Source organism: Genypterus blacodes, unplaced genomic scaffold (assembly GCF_046128005.1).
Source record: "Genypterus blacodes isolate CSIRO-AG114 ecotype Tasmania unplaced genomic scaffold, CSIRO-AGI_Gbla_v1 ptg000043l_1, whole genome shotgun sequence".
Taxonomy (NCBI): domain Eukaryota; kingdom Metazoa; phylum Chordata; class Actinopteri; order Ophidiiformes; family Ophidiidae; genus Genypterus; species Genypterus blacodes.
The window spans coordinates 176,361-196,657 of NW_027466856.1; the positions used below are offsets into that span (position 1 = coordinate 176,361).

At 43.4% G+C, this 20,297-nt stretch overlaps 2 protein-coding genes across 4 annotated transcripts in view; both read right to left on the minus strand.

Moving 5' to 3' along the window:
* Window positions 1–5,916, minus strand: part of LOC142999294 (ATP-binding cassette sub-family C member 4-like) — a 29,168-nt gene extending 23,252 nt beyond the window's left edge. For all 3 annotated transcript variants that reach the window (XR_012963301.1, XM_076148775.1, XM_076148774.1), the window contains exons 1-10: window positions 5,663–5,916; window positions 5,136–5,246; window positions 4,552–4,672; window positions 4,219–4,443; window positions 3,513–3,602; window positions 3,135–3,298; window positions 2,635–2,760; window positions 2,079–2,328; window positions 1,848–1,955; window positions 122–211 (exon numbers count right to left, since the gene is read on the minus strand). Coding sequence is in view for 2 of the 3 variants with exons in the window: in XM_076148775.1 (XP_076004890.1) it covers window positions 122–211; window positions 1,848–1,955; window positions 2,079–2,328; window positions 2,635–2,760; window positions 3,135–3,298; window positions 3,513–3,602; window positions 4,219–4,443; window positions 4,552–4,672; window positions 5,136–5,246; window positions 5,663–5,820 (1,443 nt within the window). In the remaining variant the exon portion in view is untranslated. The remainder of the gene's footprint in view (window positions 1–121; window positions 212–1,847; window positions 1,956–2,078; window positions 2,329–2,634; window positions 2,761–3,134; window positions 3,299–3,512; window positions 3,603–4,218; window positions 4,444–4,551; window positions 4,673–5,135; window positions 5,247–5,662) is intronic.
* An 866-nt stretch (window positions 5,917–6,782) lies between these two features.
* LOC142999319 (ATP-binding cassette sub-family C member 4-like) lies at window positions 6,783–19,486 on the minus strand. The gene is made up of 31 exons (XM_076148812.1): window positions 19,264–19,486; window positions 18,737–18,847; window positions 18,153–18,273; window positions 17,825–18,049; window positions 17,119–17,208; window positions 16,741–16,904; window positions 16,241–16,366; window positions 15,686–15,935; window positions 15,455–15,562; window positions 13,760–13,849; window positions 13,427–13,618; window positions 13,164–13,258; window positions 12,985–13,071; window positions 12,334–12,430; window positions 11,978–12,178; window positions 11,755–11,892; window positions 11,277–11,314; window positions 11,081–11,184; window positions 10,846–10,992; window positions 10,507–10,586; window positions 10,249–10,399; window positions 10,003–10,122; window positions 9,620–9,730; window positions 9,401–9,501; window positions 9,094–9,285; window positions 8,847–9,002; window positions 8,548–8,637; window positions 8,267–8,439; window positions 8,069–8,174; window positions 7,568–7,702; window positions 6,783–7,480 (listed from the first exon to the last, which is right to left on the minus strand). Exons 1-31 carry the CDS (start codon window positions 19,335–19,337, stop codon window positions 7,391–7,393), a joined length of 3,963 nt encoding a protein of 1,320 aa, XP_076004927.1. The 5' UTR covers window positions 19,338–19,486; the 3' UTR covers window positions 6,783–7,390.
* Between the last annotated feature and the right edge of the window lie 811 nt (window positions 19,487–20,297).

Consider the following 20,297-nt stretch of genomic DNA (forward strand, 5'->3'; position numbering starts at 1 on the left):
AAAGAAACATCATCAGTCCTGTTCAGTGCTCTTCCTCCTTATAAACATGAAAGTATATAAATCATTCCACGACCAGTTCTCCTTCTCTCATGTGTAGTGGCTGCATCAAGAGAGCTCTGACCTTTCCAGCCCCTACTGGTCCAATTACAGCCAAGAGTTGAGGTGACTTCAAGGAGAGAGAGATGTTCTGCAGAGATGGTGCATCTAGGCTCTGCAAGGGCACAAAGATGAGGCAAAATAGAGATCAATCACAAACAAGAGTGAAAATGAACCTGTTATCCTTGTGTGATTCAAAACACAGAACTTTTTCACAACGTTTGTTATTATCCTAGTGCAGGGGTCTCCAACCTTTTTGCCTCGGAGAGCTACTTTTACAAATAAAAGTGTCGGAGAGCTACTCATGTTTTATATTATTCGTAACATTTATCCACATGGCTGATTCTCCACCCAAACCAGCTGAATAAGAGTCTTTTGCTAGAACATTTACAAAATGTTGATATCCAACACTCAACACTCACATTTTGTATCAAAATGCACTTCAATTCAGCAACATCAGCTTGTTTTTTTTATGTATACATTTTCAGTGTCAAGCTCACACCAATAAATTCACATCATATTAATCTCATAAAAAACAAAACAATGTTATTACTTATTCTACTATTTAACTACTACTTTACCTTTCATATTTCTCATTTTCTGTATTTCCACATATCAGTCACAATATCTCTTCGCATTCCCTGTAATTCAGGGAATCCCTGCAGTTCCCATCTCATCTGTGCTTCACATGCATTCAGTCTGTTCTGATGTTAGTGAGATGACAGAGAGTGTGGTACTGTTTTCACAAGGAATTAAAATAATGTCGGAATGTTCTTGCAGTGAAGCACGTTCTCTGTCCTACAGTTTTGGAATGTTATCTTCAGAGTCTTTTCCTGTTTGGAAGAACATACACTGGATTGAGAGCCTGGGTGGAGCTTATTTTTCCTTCCAAGTTCCAACTGAACTGTTGGATGCACAGTTCTCATGTCTGTGAAGGTTTTTTGTGGACCCTGCTCCACATGACAGCTTAATTCTGCAAATTTTGCCTTTATGTTATCACAATTGTTAAATGCATCCAATTGCTGCTTTCCCCCCCAGCTGTCACTCATCTTTTCGCGCACTGCAGACCGAGACCATCCTATCATTCTGTCTTGTATTAAGTTGCAAAAAAAATGAAAACAGCTCTCGGACGGGAGCCGGCTCCCATCGTTCACCTAAAAGAGCTAAAAAGGATGATATGGGAACTACGGGGCCGGTACGTTCGCTGACGACACATGACGCCCTGCTGGCAGCCGGAAAGTCCTGTGAAAAGTTGCCGTGGACTTTGGTGAAGTGGCGCTCCAAAGACGCGTTAGCACCGCCAATGAGACACGCACACACTTCCCATTCACATTTGCAATTTGTTGCCTCTTATCGGGGCTGTTTTCGTGGCAGTCATCGGCAAATTCGGCGCGCACTTGCTGGCCGGATGTTACGGTGTCACGTCACCAAACCTGACAGCAGCGTCATTTGTTGAACTGACAGCTGATTGGCTTATAATTGTTTTGTGACCAAGGAGGCGGGATTTGAATTTGATTGGATAGAAATTTAAAAAGCTATACCAAGTGACGATGTACGTATTCTTTGAAGTTTAAGCGAGCGACTCGGAAAGGCTTTGCGAGCGACCGGTAGCTCCCGAGGGACGTGTTGGCGACCCCTGTCCTAGTGTGTGTGTGTGTGCGTGCGTGCGTGCGCGTGTGTGCGTGCGTGCGTGTGCGCGTGTGTGTGTTCTATTCATCATTGTGCTGTAGTAGGCACAAAGGTTCTCTAACCTTGTCCCAGTAGCAGATCAGGTCCTTGATCTCCACAGAGACGTCCTTCTTCTCCTCCTTTGGCAGCACAGAGCCACTATTTGTGACCTCGTCCAGCATCAAAAACTCCTTCAGCATGAATACAAAAACACAATTGAATAACTGCAGAGATGGAATTTCTTTTTAAAAACACTCACTTTCATAATCACTAATGCCTTTAGAACAGCAGGCCTGCATCATCACTTTGCTTACCTGAATCCGCTGTACGCTGACGTGGGTCTCAGACAGGTCCTCAATGGCAGACGGAAAGAAGATGGTGACAGTGAGTTGCACGGCACTGTACAGTGACACCGTGACAAACACACGGCTGGCTGAGATGGTGTTTCCAAGAAGAACATAGACAGTGAAGGTGACAAAGACGATGATCTTGATGGCACAGAAGGAAGAGCCCATGTTGAGGCTTCGCAGATAAGAGCTCATCATGATCTTGGAGATCTCCTTCCTGTTTACACAAACACAGTTTAAACTATTACAACTCAGTACTCGGTTTATATATTTACAGTTTAAGATGTAATCAATAATCAAGACCGCTAATTTGATGGCAGACTAAGTTGAACAGTGAGATGAAGCTGGTTTAAGATGAATTTGTTGGCAAGGAGTTTCTTTCTTTCCTCATCCAGCAGACACAGAGCTACATTAGCATGCACTTGGAGACAATCATTCACTTGCTCTTGCAATATTTTGATTGCTGCAACTCCTCAGAAAATATCTGGCCACTAATTTACCGTACAAATACAATCATGTTTACCTTCTGACCTCAGACACCAGAGCAGCAAAAGGTTTCTCCCAGGCGTACATCTTAATGATCCTCACTCCAGACACCACTTCATTCATTGTGAGGATTCTTTTGTCAGTGAGAGTAGCGGTCTGATTCCTAAACAGGAACAGGGAAAAAAGCCTTTTGTGAGAATGAGCTGTCAAAACAAAGACCATGTGCTTTCAGTTCCATGGACTTCTTAAGCAGCCAACAGCACAGCTGTTGGCATGCTCATTTATTGATATCAAAGCCTGCATGTGTCACAGTGTTCTTTGAACTCCTGGAGATTCTCTAAATGGATTGTTGGAATGTTGTTCAGTTTGCTTCCCCTACCAAAAAAAACATAATTGGATTTGCGCTTAAAAGATGGGACCCAATTTAGATATTCTCCCTGTGCAGGAGTTTGCAAGTCAGCATGATGTTACACAGCCATCGACTGCCTCACTGATGAAGATGTTCTGTCCTGATCCGTTTCATTTATATTCTCTTACCTTAACTTTGAAAACAGATTTCCAAACATAGACTGTGTGGGCATCAGGAACATGAGGACCACAATGCCTGCCAAGCAAGATGGCCCAATCTCCATCCACAGCAGCCCCACAACCACTGCCACCACCAGAGGCCCGGCCCACAGGTAGTGCAGGGAGATAGTGACCTGTTAAAGAGATAGAGATAAACAGATGTATACAAGGCTTCTAGCAAAAGTGTGGAACTCACCTCTATCCATTAACACAAGGGATCAAGCTATTTATGTCATTGCCTCCACTTACTGATCTGGTTCCCTTGTGTTTTAAGTCGTCACCTCTCCTCTTCTGTACAAAAATGGCATCTTTAATGCAATTTCTTTACTTTTCTGAAATTTCACGTACATCATCAAAACGGATCACGTCATTTGATAGGAGGTTGACAATCTGTCCGGTTGTGGTTTTTCCCATGGCTGCACTGCTGAGGCACAGAGCCTGGAGAAAGAGGAATCATATCAGTGACGGTAAAAGAGTTCCAACTAAATATTTCAAAAAGTAATAAGGTATAAGCAAGCACACATAAACTTTCCATAGCCCATAACATTTGGATGACAACTCCAACAGGTACATTTGAAGTCTAGAACAGAGTAAAGAGGCCTCTCTTTGTTAAACCTGACAAAGTGGATGAGGTAAGCTTTGACTGAGGATTTCAGAACAATTTGCTACTGAAGAGAGACACAAATCTTCCAGCACTGTGCCCGTCGCTCTTTCTGTAGCTTGGAAATAATCAAATGTCCAATAATCAAATGAACCACTGTCTATTTGACTTAGGATGGGAAACAGGATTGAAACTCAGGGTCAGGCCTAACATGAAGTTCTCAAATACCAACCCACCAGTTACATTACATTACATTACAATCATTTGGCAGACGCTTTTATCCAATACATTACATTACCAGAGGGGGGAGCAATTGAGGGTTTGGTGCCTTGCTCAGGGGCACCTCGGCAGGGCTCGAACCAGCGACCGTCCGGTTCCCAAGCGGAAGCTCTACCCACTGAGCTACTGCCTCCCATAGTTCCCATAGGACCATGCCCTCTTACTCTTACTCACCTTCCCGTAGATCATGTGACACATCGCTACTCTGATCTTCATTCCCGCTCTCTGGACGTGGTAAAAGTAGAGGTGATGGAGCACCGCCAGGCAGATGGTGCAGACAGACAGACCCGCAGCGTAGCCAAGAGTCTCGTACAGCGCAGTCATGTTCTCTGGGTCGTAACTCTCAAAGTATTTAATCACTTTCCCCAAGATGACTGGCTGGATGACTTTAATGGCCTCCTGATATGCAAAGTACAAGTTGATGAATAAATAAAAGAACTTGGAACTACTGCAATAATTAATCATTTTCAGTATTAATTAGTGTTAATTGTACATTGTGACACTGACTTCACTGAGAGTGAAGAGACCGAGCAGTGCATATGGTTTCCAGTAGCACTTCACGATGGCTTTGGTGAGTCGGGGCTCTCGCAGCTCTTTGGTACACTTCTGAACTTCATGATCCCAGCATCTGTCCAAGAGGGAGATGTTGTATTATTTGATGTATTTCAGCATTGCAAGGGCCTGAATTCAAAGCCAGATGAGTCGAGACTCGTTTGTAGAATCTGACATATATATCCACTGAAATAGTAGCAAAGGAATTGTAATGAAAATTAATTGTATTGTGATCATAAACGGAATCAGGTTTTGGTAATTGCTGAGTTATTAAGAGGTGTGACCAGTCAGAATGACAAGTGAGAACTGCACATTTTATCTCCTTACACACAACACAGCATACAACAATCTGTACAATCTTCTAGCAGGATGTGATCTGCTTCAACTCAAACTGATTATTCTGACTGACAACTCAAAGCATCTCTGAATACATTCTGACTAGACTGAGGTTTAATTCATACATTCTCTCAACTTCACTGTCCATCACTCCACATGCCATCTACAATTACCATGGTAACATGGTCATAACACCTCCATACCTCTTAAGCTCCTGTCCGAGTCTCTCTGACCTGTCCTCTGAGAGCACCTCGTACATGTCATCTTCCACCAGCCTGCGTTTGGACCCAATGCGAAAAAAGGGATTCAACCAACTGTAGGAAAAAGAAGAGGAAGAGGAAGAGGAAGTCCATGATAAGCGCCATCCACTTTTTCAGTGAATTGACAACAATGTGAGCATTCAATAACATAACAAAATAAAACGTACAAATATCCAGAAACAAGTTTGTTCATGAAAGAGAACACCACATTTCTATCAGCTTTGTGAACTAAATAGGTTATACTATGTAACATTCCACAAATTTTGTAAACGTCTATGTACAGTATATCTCAGCTTAATAACTGCTAACGGGGACCATTTAGCAAATAACTTAAATGTTTTAGCTGTCGCCTTCAGTTTGTAATTGGTTTATGGCCAAAAGCGAGACAAAAAGCTCAAGTCTCGTTATTAAATAGCCCCGCTCTGAACCGGACCCAACAACCCTATTATCCGGGTACTTCGTCGACTTACCAGAAAAATAACTTGGATAGAAAATTAGCAGTAGCCGCCGGGTTATTTTTAGCATCTTTGCTAGGCTTTACCATGCTGCTTGACACTCCCGAGGGGGCTGGACTGTAGTCTTTACCGTCTTCTTCCGTCTCCACTCGACTTTGTTCTGGCTGACACATGTTTTGTGAAGACTCCTTTCACGAGAATATTGTAAAACTTGTCTTAATAGCGCAGTTTTATTACCAAGGTGACGCGCAATGCAAACCCCGCCTCCGAAACGCTATTGGTTCTCCCTAAACGTCCTTTACACGATTGGCTGAGTGGTAATAGCCGTATTATATTGGCTCTGCTCGGCGTGCAGTTACAGTGAGGTTACAGGTGGACTCTTCATCTCAACAAGGCGTGGGTCCATTTATTACGCTACTCTTGAGATATGATGCAAACTTCACACGCAACCGTGAAATCTGAAGTTGTTCAATATTACATCATTTCTATAAGAACCAAGTATTTCAGATTAGTAGTATTTCGATTCATTCATCAATTGTTGTTGCTGATGACACGTTTATTTCAGAAAGGCTTAAGAGCATAGTAGTTGGGTAGAAATATAGGAATTGGAAGCACAATGGAATTTTAGTGGCACACGGAACCATGGAAAGTATTGCTGAATATACCGTGGACTTTGTACTTTTATGTGTGAAGTTAACATTTTAAGCAAGTCATCTGGTATTGTTGGGCGCGTGAGGAACGCCGTTTGCCAAGGTAATCCAGGAAGTGACTCATCAAGGCAAGACGTGACAATACAGTATGGAAATAATAATGACCATGAAATGACCATGAAAATGACCATGAAAACAAATATAAAACAAAGTAACTGAAATGACCACTTTTGTATTTGGCCCATAATATTTGAACTTAGTACTTACCGTTTTTGGTCAACTTCAACATGTGGGGACACCCCTTGTACAGAAAAGTGAAGCATCACTCTACCAGATGGTGGCATAAGTGGATTAACTGAATGTATTCATGAGCAAAGAGATGGTGAGTCCAAGGCAGAAAACAGGGTCACAACTCAGCTGTACCCTGGCCGTTATTTGAGAAGTTACACTAAATACACTCACACTCAAAAAAAAACTTCTTTAAGTAGCAGTAAAATTTCCCTTTAATATTGTTCCTAAAGGTGAGGAATACAAACATTAATATATTTGGTACAACAACTTTCAAGGTGCAAACATTCAAAACATTCTTTCAGAACCCTTCAGTCTTCCTCTGTGAAAATTGTTAGATTTGGATATTAATACTCTAATCGTTCTCAAACAAAGCACATTCTGGTGTGTTCACAGCAAAGAAACATTAAATCTCAAAAGGCACTCAAGGTCGAGGATTATGTAGATTGTTCTTGCATTTAAGGAAATTTATAGTTCAGTCAAAACATTTAACAATCAACTGTCAGCTCAGCATATCGAGCAGCAACGTGTTCAATGTATGATAAATAAGAACTACAGAAAATAAATAATTTACATACATTTTACACCATTGAATTTCAAACTCCAGGGTGTAAAGCGTAGTGTGTGTAAATTGGCTGAGGCGATTAAGGCCAGGCACACCCAAGGTTCCTAGCAGATCCTTTCCTCCAAGCTCCAGAGGGGATTGTGGCTTCTTGTCCACTCCGCCATCACAAGCTGAAGGCCACTACGTGAGCCAAGGCACTTTCTGTAGCTTTGAGGCAAAGCAGCAAGAGCCTCGTTGAGGTTAAAGAGCCGTCTCAAAGATCACAAAGTTGACCTCACCCGTGTCTGTGTGTCCATTAGGTATGTTGGGACGGCTTCTGCTCTCATAAGCCTGAAAAAGCAATCAAATAAGCTTTGAAAGTAAAGAAAGACAAAGGCAGAGTTTGTGAATGTGGCTGTGAGCGAGCAGAGATCTTACCTGTTTAGCTGCCTCCAGCAGAGCGACTGCCTCCTGCTTGCCTGTCTGCTGCACCATTTTGTAAAATATCCCAGCTTGATCTTGAAGCAACGTGTAAGGCTCGTCGTAGGCGTGGATGCTTCCTGCATCTAACACCTACAGACAAAAACAAAGAGAAATCTAGTTGTGGAATTATTTTAGCAAAAACAACAATTTGACTGTGTTCTTTAGGTTGAAGATGTTTCTTCATTTTACAACTATAATAAGAGGCTGTGTGTGTGTGTGTGTGTGTGTGTGTGTGTGTGTGTGTGTGTGTGTGTGTGTGTGTGTGTGTGTGAGCGCGAACTGGATCAGTTCAGGAGTCCAGCATTTGCATGAGGTGCTTTTCATGTCATTTACATTTTATTCAAGTTTTATTTGCATTTACGAGACATGAATAGAATCATGAATGATGTCCCAGCACATGTCATGTTACGGGAGGATCAGCAACAAAAGGTAGAAATTGGACGGATGGTAACTCACCAGTATGCGGTCGCTGTCTATGATGGTGTTGAGGCGATGAGCGATGGTGAGTACGGTGCATTCTCTGAACTTCTCTCTTATGGTTTGCTGGATCAGCTCGTCTGTCCTTTGACGTCACAGCACAAGGAGGAACATGTAGGGCACCAGTATAAAACACATTTCTGACACAAAATGAACTGAAAGCTCTAAACCAGATACCTTGGGTCCACGTTGGCCGTGGCCTCGTCGATGACGAGGATGCGGTTCTTCCTCAGGACGGCTCTGGCCAGACACACCAGCTGCCTCTGTCCAACACTGAAGTTGGAGCCCGATTCAGCGAGAACCGTGTGCAACTTTCCAGGCAGCTCCTCCACCACAGACTTCAGCTGGACCTACACACACACACACACACACACAAGATTGTTCTCACATGTGTGTTGGGTTTGTGTTATTCTAAGTGCTATCTAAGTTGTGTGTTACTGTGTGTACGTGTTACTAGCCTCTTGCAGAGCGTTCCACAGGTCTTCATCAGTGTGCTGGTTAAAAGGATCCAGGTTCTTCCTCATGGTGCCTGTAAACAGCACTGGATCCTGGGGACAGAGGTCAGCGCTTCTTTAAAGAATCTGGCTTCCTCTACCCTGCTCCTTTATCATCTCCTTCCAACTCCTCTCACTGTCGTCTTGCCTTCCTTCACCTTCTCTTGTCTCTCTTTCCTGTCCTTAATCATGCTTCTCTTCTACCCTTCCCTCCCTTACCTCCGGTTCTCCTTCTCTTCTCTTCTCTCTACGTACAAACTCACCTGAGGGATGATGGACATCTTCTGCCGCAGGTCATGGAGGCCGATCTCAGAGGTCAAAACTCCATCGATGTAGATTTTTCCTTGTGGCTCTGCTAGACGGAACAGAGCGGACACCAGCGAGCTTTTCCCAGCGCCCGTCCTACCCACAATGCCCACCTGCACACCAAAAAACAAATGTCACTGCAACCTCAAGTTTGATTCAGAAAAGAAAAGAACATGTTGGCTCCTGGAGAACAAACTGTCTGACCTTTTCTTTTGGGCGGAACATTGCTTTCAGGTTCTGCAGGACCAGCGGGCCGTCGGGACTGTAGGAGAAGCTGACCTGGTCAAAGGTCACCAGGCCCTGGCTGGGCCAGTCAGGAGGAGGACGCTTGTTGGTTTCCCAGGGTGCCTCACTCTCCAGTTCTATGTACTCCATCACCCTCTCCACTGAGGTCATCTGAGGGCAGAGACTTTTATTTGTACCATTGGCTTTCTCAGCCTTCAGCTATAGTATGTATCAGTATGTATCCAATCCTATAAGTTTAACTAAAATGCTGGAGATAACATCTCACCATGTTCTCCACCTCAGCACTCTCCCTTACACCAAACTGGAACACGACCATCAGTGTGATGGCATAGGTCAGAGCCAGACCCACAGAGCCAGCATCCAGCTCTAACAGAGCCATCAGAAAGAATGACACAAGATATTCAAGTGCATGTTTTGGTTTGGTTTGCCTTCTTACTCTGGATTCAACTCTTCTTCACATTATTATAAATGAAATCTTCCTCACGGTCTCTGAGCAACAGGCAGCCGAAAGTGGTGACGGTAACAAAGACAGAGCACATGCCGTCAAGGCGGACAGCAAACCAGCGAGAGGTGGTCAGGAACAGGAACCAGGACTCTGTTAAAGACAGTCAAGTAGAACACAATGGTATCGTAATCGTACAATGCAAAAAGCTACAGAAACCTCATGAGGGAAACTGCTCACATCATGTGATCCTCATCACCACGAGTTACTGTATAAGCAGGGCTGCAAATAAGACATAATTGACCCGAGGGGAGACCTAATTCTGTGACATCCTGGGAACTTCAATCTCTTGGTTCTCATTGCTGTTATTAGTGAGTACTGGGCTGAAAACTAAATTGGCTTGAGGTGGTAAGACCAAGAAGAACCTGAGTGAAGGTCCTGATGGGCGTCAAAGGTTTTCTGGAATCTTTCTTCTGCTCTGAAGGCTCTGATTGTCCACAGACCCTGAAGTGTTGAAGACAGGTGAGAGAAGACTGGACTCCGAGCTGCAGGAAAAGGAGCACGTGACACCAGATGTCAGAAAGTACACAAAAGTCTCAGAATATAATTAATATAAGCACATCAAACAGACACAGTTACTCTGTGTCTCTATGGCGATGTGGAACACTCACTGGTGGCCTCCAGGCGTTTGATGTCTCTGGAAGTCTGCAGGTAGTAGCGACGGACGTAGAGGAAGACCAAGAGAAGGGGGACCACAGGGATGAGGATCCAAGGGATCACTGATGAAGCCACAGCGACCACGCCAAGAATCTGCAGTAACACCTGTGCACCAAAAACAGCATAGAATGCTGCTTAACTGCCAAAACACACTGCGGATAAATAAACATACAACTCATGCTGCTATAAAACATGTCAGATCTGTCTCTCACCTGAATAAAGTTCACAAATGACAATGGCATGTTGGAATCCAGCAGGCCGATGTCTTTTGAGAATCGATTTAAAATTCTTCCTGAGGAGAGATGAGAGAATATAATCAGTGAAAATGCAGTCTAGATGCATGATTATGTCACACAACACATAAACCTGTGAGAGGAAATACTTATCTAGTATAAGAAGTTAGTTCTGAGTTAGTTCTTTGGTTTAGAAACCAAAGGAAGTTTGGTTTAGAAAATGACTTTTGTTAACATATTGCTATATTCTCTAAAAGGTTTTGGTTAGAAGTGTTGTTTGTGCTCGACAGATGTAAAACTGGTGGTGATAAATCTTACCTATTGGGTTGATGTCAAAAAATCGGACGGGTGTGCGCAGGATGGCGCTGAACATCCGGTTGTGCAGGTTTTGTGTGCACTTCACCAACACATTGAATAGGAGCAGATTCCTGGCAAAGCCAAAGACGATGGTGGCCGCAGTCAAACCTGTAAAACAACCAGAATATTCTCCAACCCACTACAGCCGACATGTTGTATACATGGCTGCAGCATGAACACGCCAACAGCAGATTACCTCCATAAATGCCCAGATAGAACCCCAGGTTCAGCTCTGTGGTGACATTCTGTGCATTTTGGATGACGGTGCTGTTGATATTCAGCTTTTCTTGCTCATCGGTCCTGATGAGACAAAATTATACAGTTTCAACAATGAGATAAAAGCGAAATAAAAACATTGGTACATCTGTCTGGCCACTGGTTTTCAATCTTACCAGTAAACCAGCCACCAGTCTGGCATGATGTATGCTACCTACAAAACAAAACAAAGCTACACATCAGCGCATTATTTATACATTTCAATATAAGTAATTGAGCCTTTGTTTTCATTCAGTTGGTCCACAGGATCATAACAGACATGCCACCTCAAGATTATGTTTTCTCTGACGGCAGGCTTGCTGCATTCTGGAGATATTTGGTATTCAACTTCCGGACCATAGTCTGTTGAATGGACCCCTATGGAAGTATCAGATACTGTAGAAGTATCTCTTCAAGAACATAGTACAGTAGAGATACCTAGTACCTTAGTACCCTTGGTGGTCTGAGAAGGTACTATAGGCTGGCCGCAAGAGGTCATTTACAATAAATATCAAGTTTTAATTTTTCAATCTTGTAATTAAGTTTGAAGTCATATGAAATATTTACATTTATTTACATTAAAAAATTGTTGTTGCTTATAAATGTTAAGCATACCTGAGCCAGAATGTTGATGAGTATCACAAACAGCAGAAGAGCAATGCTGGCTCCAGCTTTCAGGTATTTGACGTACAGGCCGACTCCGATGGATCCCTGAGCTCGACTCTCCTCCACCATTGTCAGGATTGGTTCTGCCTGCATGGATGACACCAGATTAAAGACGAGCATGGTGTCCATAGTGAAATCAATGTTTAACCTCTACAATAGATGATGAACAAACCGGCAGCTGCTCGCCTCCATCTTTGAGTGAGTGCACAGAGGAAGCCTGGGAAAGCACAGAGTTCTCCGACAGAGTCCGACTCCGATAGGAGACCTCTTGAGACGACTGCTGCTCCTCCTCCTCGTCCTTCTTCAGCAGGGAGGTGAAGTCAACTCCGGAGCGCTGCAGCTCTGCGTAGGTCCCCTTTGCCACCATGTGACCCTAACGTGCACATTGAGCTACACATTCACTTCATTGGAAAACATACCTATCACATATTCCTCACACACTGTGAGTTAAATGAGGTCTCTTTTCCCTCGTAACACTCCATCGTACGTCAGGCTCAGGTAAGAGGGGATCATTTTGCTCTCACTGACCTCCTTCAGGACCACTATCTGGTCAGCTGCCTTCAGGTACTGAAGCTGGTGGGTGACCAGGATACGAGGTTTCTTCTTCAGCAGGCCACAGATACACCTGATATATGGACACAAAACAGCTCATCAAGACCATGTGAGGATTCAGCAAGAATACATGAAAAAATACAAACAAACACCAGAAATCAAAGCCAACATTTTCAAACAGGCTTTATTCATTTGACTTGTGCTTCCTATCCTTTATCACTGTTGTTGCACACACGTCTGAAGACTGTAAGAGGAAGAGTGGGACCAGTTTCCATTGTGTGCCTGACAGCAGCAGCACCGCTCCCCTTCCTGTATCCAAACATGTTTAATAAGAATAACACTTTACCTCCCCACAGGTCTGCTCATGCTTAAGGCAAATTTAGGGCTGTGGTGAGACATGGAGCAGGATGTTCCTGCTATAACAAATATTAATTTTGCACTTACTAAAGTTAACAGAATACAGGCACATTTGAAGTCTAGTAACTATTAATGAGCCTCTTCTTGTTAAATCTGATATGCTGGATGAGGAAAGAGCTTTCACTGATGACTTCAGAAATCATTGCTACTGAAGAGAGACACAGAATCTTTACGACCTGTCGCTCTTTCTGTAGCTTGGAAGTCACTCACCGTTCAAACAGATGTCTCCCAACCTCGGCATCAACGGCACTTAAGGGGTCATCCAGCAGGTAGATGTCAGCATCCTGATACACAGCCCTGACAACACACACAAACAAAGACAAGTGTGTTATCTCCCTGGCGAGGTATGAGGACCATCCAAACATAAAATGTTTGGATGGTCCTCATACCTCGCCAGGTTGACACGAGCTTTCTGCCCCCCGCTGAGTGTGGCTCCTCTGTCGCCGATCAGCGTCAGGTCTCCATCTGGGAGCAACTCCATGTCCTGTATCAGAGGGACAACAGGGCATTAACACTGCATAACCCACAGGCAAACCTTCGAGGGGGAAAGACAAACATGCTCCAGCAGCACCAGTCACATATAATGAGCTTTAGGCTGTCATCATCCTTCATGTAGTGAAATTAAAACAATTTGAATCTGATGACCACTCACCCTCTTCAGAGCACAGGCCCGCAGCACATTCTCATACTTCTGAGGGTTCATCTCTTTCCCAAACAGGATGTTGCTGCGGATGGTTCCAGGGAACACCCAGGGCTGCTGGGAGGCATAGGTCAGCTGACCTTTGACATTCAGCACCCCCCTGTCCAAAGGCAGTTCTCCAAGGATGGAGCTCAACAAGGATGACTGGATAGAAACATCAGCATAAAGAAACATCATCAGTCCTGTTCAGTGCTCTTCCTCCTTATAAACATGAAAGTATATAAATCATTCCACGACCAGTTCTCCTTCTCTCATGTGTAGTGGCTGCATCAAGAGAGCTCTGACCTTTCCAGCCCCTACTGGTCCAATTACAGCCAAGAGTTGAGGTGACTTCAAGGAGAGAGAGATGTTCTGCAGAGATGGTGCATCTAGGCTCTGCAAGGGCACAAAGATGAGGCAAAATAGAGATCAATCACAAACAAGAGTGAAAATGAACCTGTTATCCTTGTGTGATTCAAAACACAGAACTTTTTCACAACGTTTGTTATTATCCTAGTGCAGGGGTCTCCAACCTTTTTGCCTCGGAGAGCTACTTTTACAAATAAAAGTGTCGGAGAGCTACTCATGTTTTATATTATTCGTAACATTTATCCACATGGCTGATTCTCCACCCAAACCAGCTGAATAAGAGTCTTTTGCTAGAACATTTACAAAATGTTGATATCCAACACTCAACACTCACATTTTGTATCAAAATGCACTTCAATTCAGCAACATCAGCTTGTTTTTTTTATGTATACATTTTCAGTGTCAAGCTCACACCAATAAATTCACATCATATTAATCTCATAAAAAACAAAACAATGTTATTACTTATTCTACTATTTAACTACTACTTTACCTTTCATATTTCTCATTTTCTGTATTTCCACATATCAGTCACAATATCTCTTCGCATTCCCTGTAATTCAGGGAATCCCTGCAGTTCCCATCTCATCTGTGCTTCACATGCATTCAGTCTGTTCTGATGTTAGTGAGATGACAGAGAGTGTGGTACTGTTTTCACAAGGAATTAAAATAATGTCGGAATGTTCTTGCAGTGAAGCACGTTCTCTGTCCTACAGTCTTTTCCTGTTTGGAAGAACATACACTGGATTGAGAGCCTGGGTGGAGCTTATTTTTCCTTCCAAGTTCCAACTGAACTGTTGGATGCACAGTTCTCATGTCTGTGAAGGTTTTTTGTGGACCCTGCTCCACATGACAGCTTAATTCTGCAAATTTTGCCTTTATGTTATCACAATTGTTAAATGCATCCAATTGCTGCTTTCCCCCCCAGCTGTCACTCATCTTTTCGCGCACTGCAGACCGAGACCATCCTATCATTCTGTCTTGTATTAAGTTGCAAAAAAAATGAAAACAGCTCTCGGTCGGGAGCCGGCTCCCATCGTTCACCTAAAAGAGCTAAAAAGGATGATATGGGAACTACGGGGCCGGTACGTTCGCTGACGACACATGACGCCCTGCTGGCAGCCGGAAAGTCCCGTGAAAAGTTGCCGTGGACTTTGGTGAAGTGGCGCTCCAAAGACGCGTTAGCACCGCCAATGAGACACGCACACACTTCCCATTCACATTTGCAATTTGTTGCCTCTTATCGGGGCTGTTTTCGTGGCAGTCATCGGCAAATTCGGCGCGCACGTGCTGGCCGGATGTTACGGTGTCACGTCACCAAACCTGACAGCAGCGTCATTTGTTGAACTGACAGCTGATTGGCTTATAATTGTTTTGTGACCAAGGAGGCGGGATTTGAATTTGATTGGATAGAAATTTAAAAAGCTATACCAAGTGACGATGTACGTATTCTTTGAACCTTTAAGCGAGCGACTCGGAAAGGCTTTGCGAGCGACCGGTAGCTCCCGAGCGACGTGTTGGCGACCCCTGTCCTAGTGTGTGTGTGTGCGTGCGTGCGCGTGCGTGCGTGCGTGTGCGCGTGTGTGTGTTCTATTCATCATTGTGCTGTAGTAGGCACAAAGGTTCTCTAACCTTGTCCCAGTAGCAGATCAGGTCCTTGATCTCCACAGAGACGTCCTTCTTCTCCTCCTTTGGCAGCACAGAGCCACTATTTGTGACCTCGTCCAGCATCAAAAACTCCTTCAGCATGAATACAAAAACACAATTGAATAACTGCAGAGATGGAATTTCTTTTTAAAAACACTCACTTTCATAATCACTAATGCCTTTAGAACAGCAGGCCTGCATCATCACTTTGCTTACCTGAATCCGCTGTACGCTGACGCGGGTCTCAGACAGGTCCTCAATGGCAGACGGAAAGAAAAGGGTGACAGTGAGTTGCACGGCACTGTACAGTGACACCGTGACAAACACACGGCTGGCTGAGATGGTGTTTCCAAGAAGAACATAGACAGTGAAGGTGACAAAGACGATGATCTTGATGGCACAGAAGGAAGAGCCCATGTTGAGGCTTCGCAGATAAGAGCTCATCATGATCTTGGAGATCTCCTTCCTGTTTACACAAACACAGTTTAAACTATTACAACTCAGTACTCGGTTTATATATTTACAGTTTAAGATGTAATCAATAATCAAGACCGCTAATTTGATGGCAGACTGAGTTGAACAGTGAGATGAAGCTGGTTTAAGATGAATTTGTTGGCAAGGAGTTTCTTTCTTTCCTCATCAGCAGACACAGAGCTACATTAGCATGCACTTGGAGACAATCATTCACTTGCTCTTGCAATATTTTGATTGCTGCAACTCCTCAGAAAATATCTGGCCACTAATTTACCGTACAAATACATTCATGTTTACCTTCGGACCTCAGACACCAGAGCAGCAAAAGGTTTCTCCCAGGCGTACATCTTAATGATCCTCACTCCAGACACCACTTCATTCATTGTGAGGATTCTTTTGTCAGTGAGAGTAGCGGTCTGATTCCTAAACAGGAACAGGGAAAAAAGCCTTTTGTGAGAATGAGCTGTCAAAACAAAGACCATGTGCTTTCAGTTCCATGGACTTCTTAAGCAGCCAACAGCACAGCTGTTGGCATGCTCATTTATTGATATCAAAGCCTGCATGTGTCACAGTGTTCTTTGAACTCCTGGAGATTCTCTAAATGGATTGTTGGAATGTTGTTCAGTTTGCTTCCCCTACCAAAAAAAACATAATTGGATTTGCGCTTAAAAGATGGGACCCAATTTAGATATTCTCCCTGTGCACGAGTTTGCAAGTCAGCATGATGTTACACAGCCATCGACTGCCTCACTGATGAAGATGTTCTGTCCTGATCCGTTTCATTTATATTCTCTTACCTTAACTTTGAAAACAGATTTCCAAACATAGACTGTGTGGGCATCAGGAACATGAGGACCACAATGCCTGCCAAGCAAGACGGCCCAATCTCCATCCACAGCAGCCCCACAACCACTGCCACCACCAGAGGCCCGGCCCACAGGTAGTGCAGGGAGATAGTGACCTGTTAAAGAGATAGAGATAAACAGATGTATACAAGGCTTCTAGCAAAAGTGTGGAACTCACCTCTATCCATTAACACAAGGGATCAAGCTATTTATGTCATTGCCTCCACTTACTGATCTGGTTCCCTTGTGTTTTAAGTCGTCACCTCTCCTCTTCTGTACAAAAATGGCATCTTTAATGCAATTTCTTTACTTTTCTGAAATTTCACGTACATCATCAAAACGGATCACGTCATTTGATAGGAGGTTGACAATCTGGCCGGTTGTGGTTTTTCCCATGGCTGCACTGCTGAGGCACAGAGCCTGGAGAAAGAGGAATCATATCAGTGACGGTAAAAGAGTTCCAACTAAATATTTCAAAAAGTAATAAGGTATAAGCAAGCACACATAAACTTTCCATAGCCCATAACATTTGGATGACAACTCCAACAGGTACATTTGAAGTCTAGTACAGAGTAAAGAGGCCTCTCTTTGTTAAACCTGACAAAGTGGATGAGGTAAGCTTTGACTGAGGATTTCAGAACAATTTGCTACTGAAGAGAGACACAAATCTTCCAGCACTGTGCCCGTCGCTCTTTCTGTAGCTTGGAAATAATCAAATGTCCAATAATCAAATGAACCACTGTCTATTTGACTTAGGATGGGAAACAGGATTGAAACTCAGGGTCAGGCCTAACATGAAGTTCTCAAATACCAACCCACCAGTTACATTACATTACATTACAATCATTTGGCAGACGCTTTTATCCAATACATTACATTACCAGAGGGGGGAGCAATTGAGGGTTTGGTGCCTTGCTCAGGGGCACCTCGGCAGGGCTCGAACCAGCGACCGTCCGGTTCCCAAGCGGAAGCTCTACCCACTGAGCTACTGCCTCCCATAGTTCCCATAGGACCATGCCCTCTTACTCTTACTCACCTTCCCGTAGATCATGTGACACATCGCTACTCTGATCTTCATTCCCGCTCTCTGGACGTGGTAAAAGTAGAGGTGATGGAGCACCGCCAGGCAGATGGTGCAGACAGACAGACCCGCAGCGTAGCCAAGAGTCTCGTACAGCGCAGTCATGTTCTCTGGGTCGTAACTCTCAAAGTATTTAATCACTTTCCCCAAGATGACTGGCTGGATGACTTTAATGGCCTCCTGATATGCAAAGTACAAGTTGATGAATAAATAAAAGAACTTGGAACTACTGCATAATTAATCATTTTGAGTATTAATTAGTGTTAATTGTACAGACACTGACTTCACTGAGAGTGAAGAGACCGAGCAGTGCATATGGTTTCCAGTAGCACTTCACGATGGCTTTGGTGAGTCGGGGCTCTCGCAGCTCTTTGGTACACTTCTGAACTTCATGATCCCAGCATCTGTCCAAGAGGGAGATGTTGTGTTATTTGATGTATTTCAGCATTGCAAGGGCCTGAATTCAAAGCCAGATGAGTCGAGACTCGTTTGTAGAATCTGACATATATATCCACTGAAATAGTAGCAAAGGAATTGTAATGAAAATTAATTGTATTGTGATCATAAACGGAATCAGGTTTTGGTAATTGCTGAGTTATTAAGAGGTGTGACCAGTCAGAATGACAAGTGAGAACTGCACATTTTATCTCCTTACACACAACACAGCATACAACAATCTGTACAATCTTCTAGCAGGATGTGATCTGCTTCAACTCAAACTGATTATTCTGACTGACAACTCAAAGCATCTCTGAATACATTCTGACTAGACTGAGGTTTAATTCATACATTCTCTCAACTTCACTGTCCATCACTCCACATGCCATCTACAATTACCATGGTAACATGGTCATAACACCTCCATACCTCTTAAGCTCCTGTCCGAGTCTCTCTGACCTGTCCTCTGAGAGCACCTCGTACATGTCATCTTCCACCAACCTGCGTTTGGACCCAATGCGAAAAAAGGGATTCAACCAACTGTAGGAAAAAGAAGAGGAAGAGGAAGAGGAAGTCCATGATAAGCGCCATCCACTTTTTCAGTGAATTGACAACAATGTGAGCATTCAATAACATAACAAAATAAAACGTACAAATATCCAGAAACAAGTTTGTTCATGAAAGAGAACACCACATTTCTATCAGCTTTGTGAACTAAATAGGTTATACTATGTAACATTCCACAAATTTTGTAAACGTCTATGTACAGTATATCTCAGCTTAATAACTGCTAACGGGGACCATTTAGCAAATAACTTAAATGTTTTAGCTGTCGCCTTCAGTTTGTAATTGGTTTATGGCCAAAAGCGAGACAAAAAGCTCAAGTCTCGTTATTAAATAGCCCCGCTCTGAACCGGACCCAACAACCCTATTATCCGGGTACTTCGTCGACTTACCAGAAAAATAACTTGGATAGAAAATTAGCAGTAGCCGCCGGGTTATTTTTAGCATCTTTGCTAGGCTTTACCATGCTGCTTTACACTCCCGAGGGGGCTGGACTGTAGTCTTTACCGTCTTCTTCCGTCTCCACTCGACTTTGTTCTGGCTGACACATGTTTTGTGAAGACTCCGTTCACGAGAATATTGTAAAACTTGTCTTAATAGCGCAGTTTTATTACCAAGGTGACGCGCAATGCAAACCCCGCCCCCGAAACGCTATTGGTTCTCCCTAAACGTCCTTTACACGATTGGCTGAGTGGTAATAGCCGTATTATATTGGCTCTGCTCGGCGTGCAGTTACAGTGAGGTTACAGGTGGACTCTTCATCTCAACAAGGCGTGGGTCCATTTATTACGCTACTCTTGAGATATGATGCAAACTTCACACGCAACCGTGAAATCTGAAGTTGTTCAATATTACATCATTTCTATATGAACCAAGTATTTCAGATTAGTAGTATTTCGATTCATTCATCAATTGTTGTTGTTGATGACACGTTTATTTCAGAAAGGCTTAAGAGCATAGTAGTTGGGTAGAAATATAGGAATTGGAAGCACAATGGAATTTTAGTGACACACGGAACCATGGAAAGTATTGCTGAATATACCGTGGACTTTGTACTTTTATGTGTGAAGTTAACATTTTAAGCAAGTCATCTGGTATCGTTGGGCGCGTGAGGAACGCCGTTTGCCAAGGTAATCCAGGAAGTGACTCATCAAGGCAAGACGTGACAATACAGTATGGAAATAATAATGACCATGAAATGACCATGAAAACAAATATAAAACAAAGTAACTGAAATGACCACTTTTGTATTTGGCCCATAATATTTGAACTTAGTACTTACCGTTTTTGGTCAACTTCAACATGTGGGGACACCCCTTGTACAGAAAAGTGAAGCATCACTCTACCAGATGGTGGCATAAGTGGATTAACTGAATGTATTCATGAGCAAAGAGATGGTGAGTCCAAGGCAGAAAACAGGGTCACA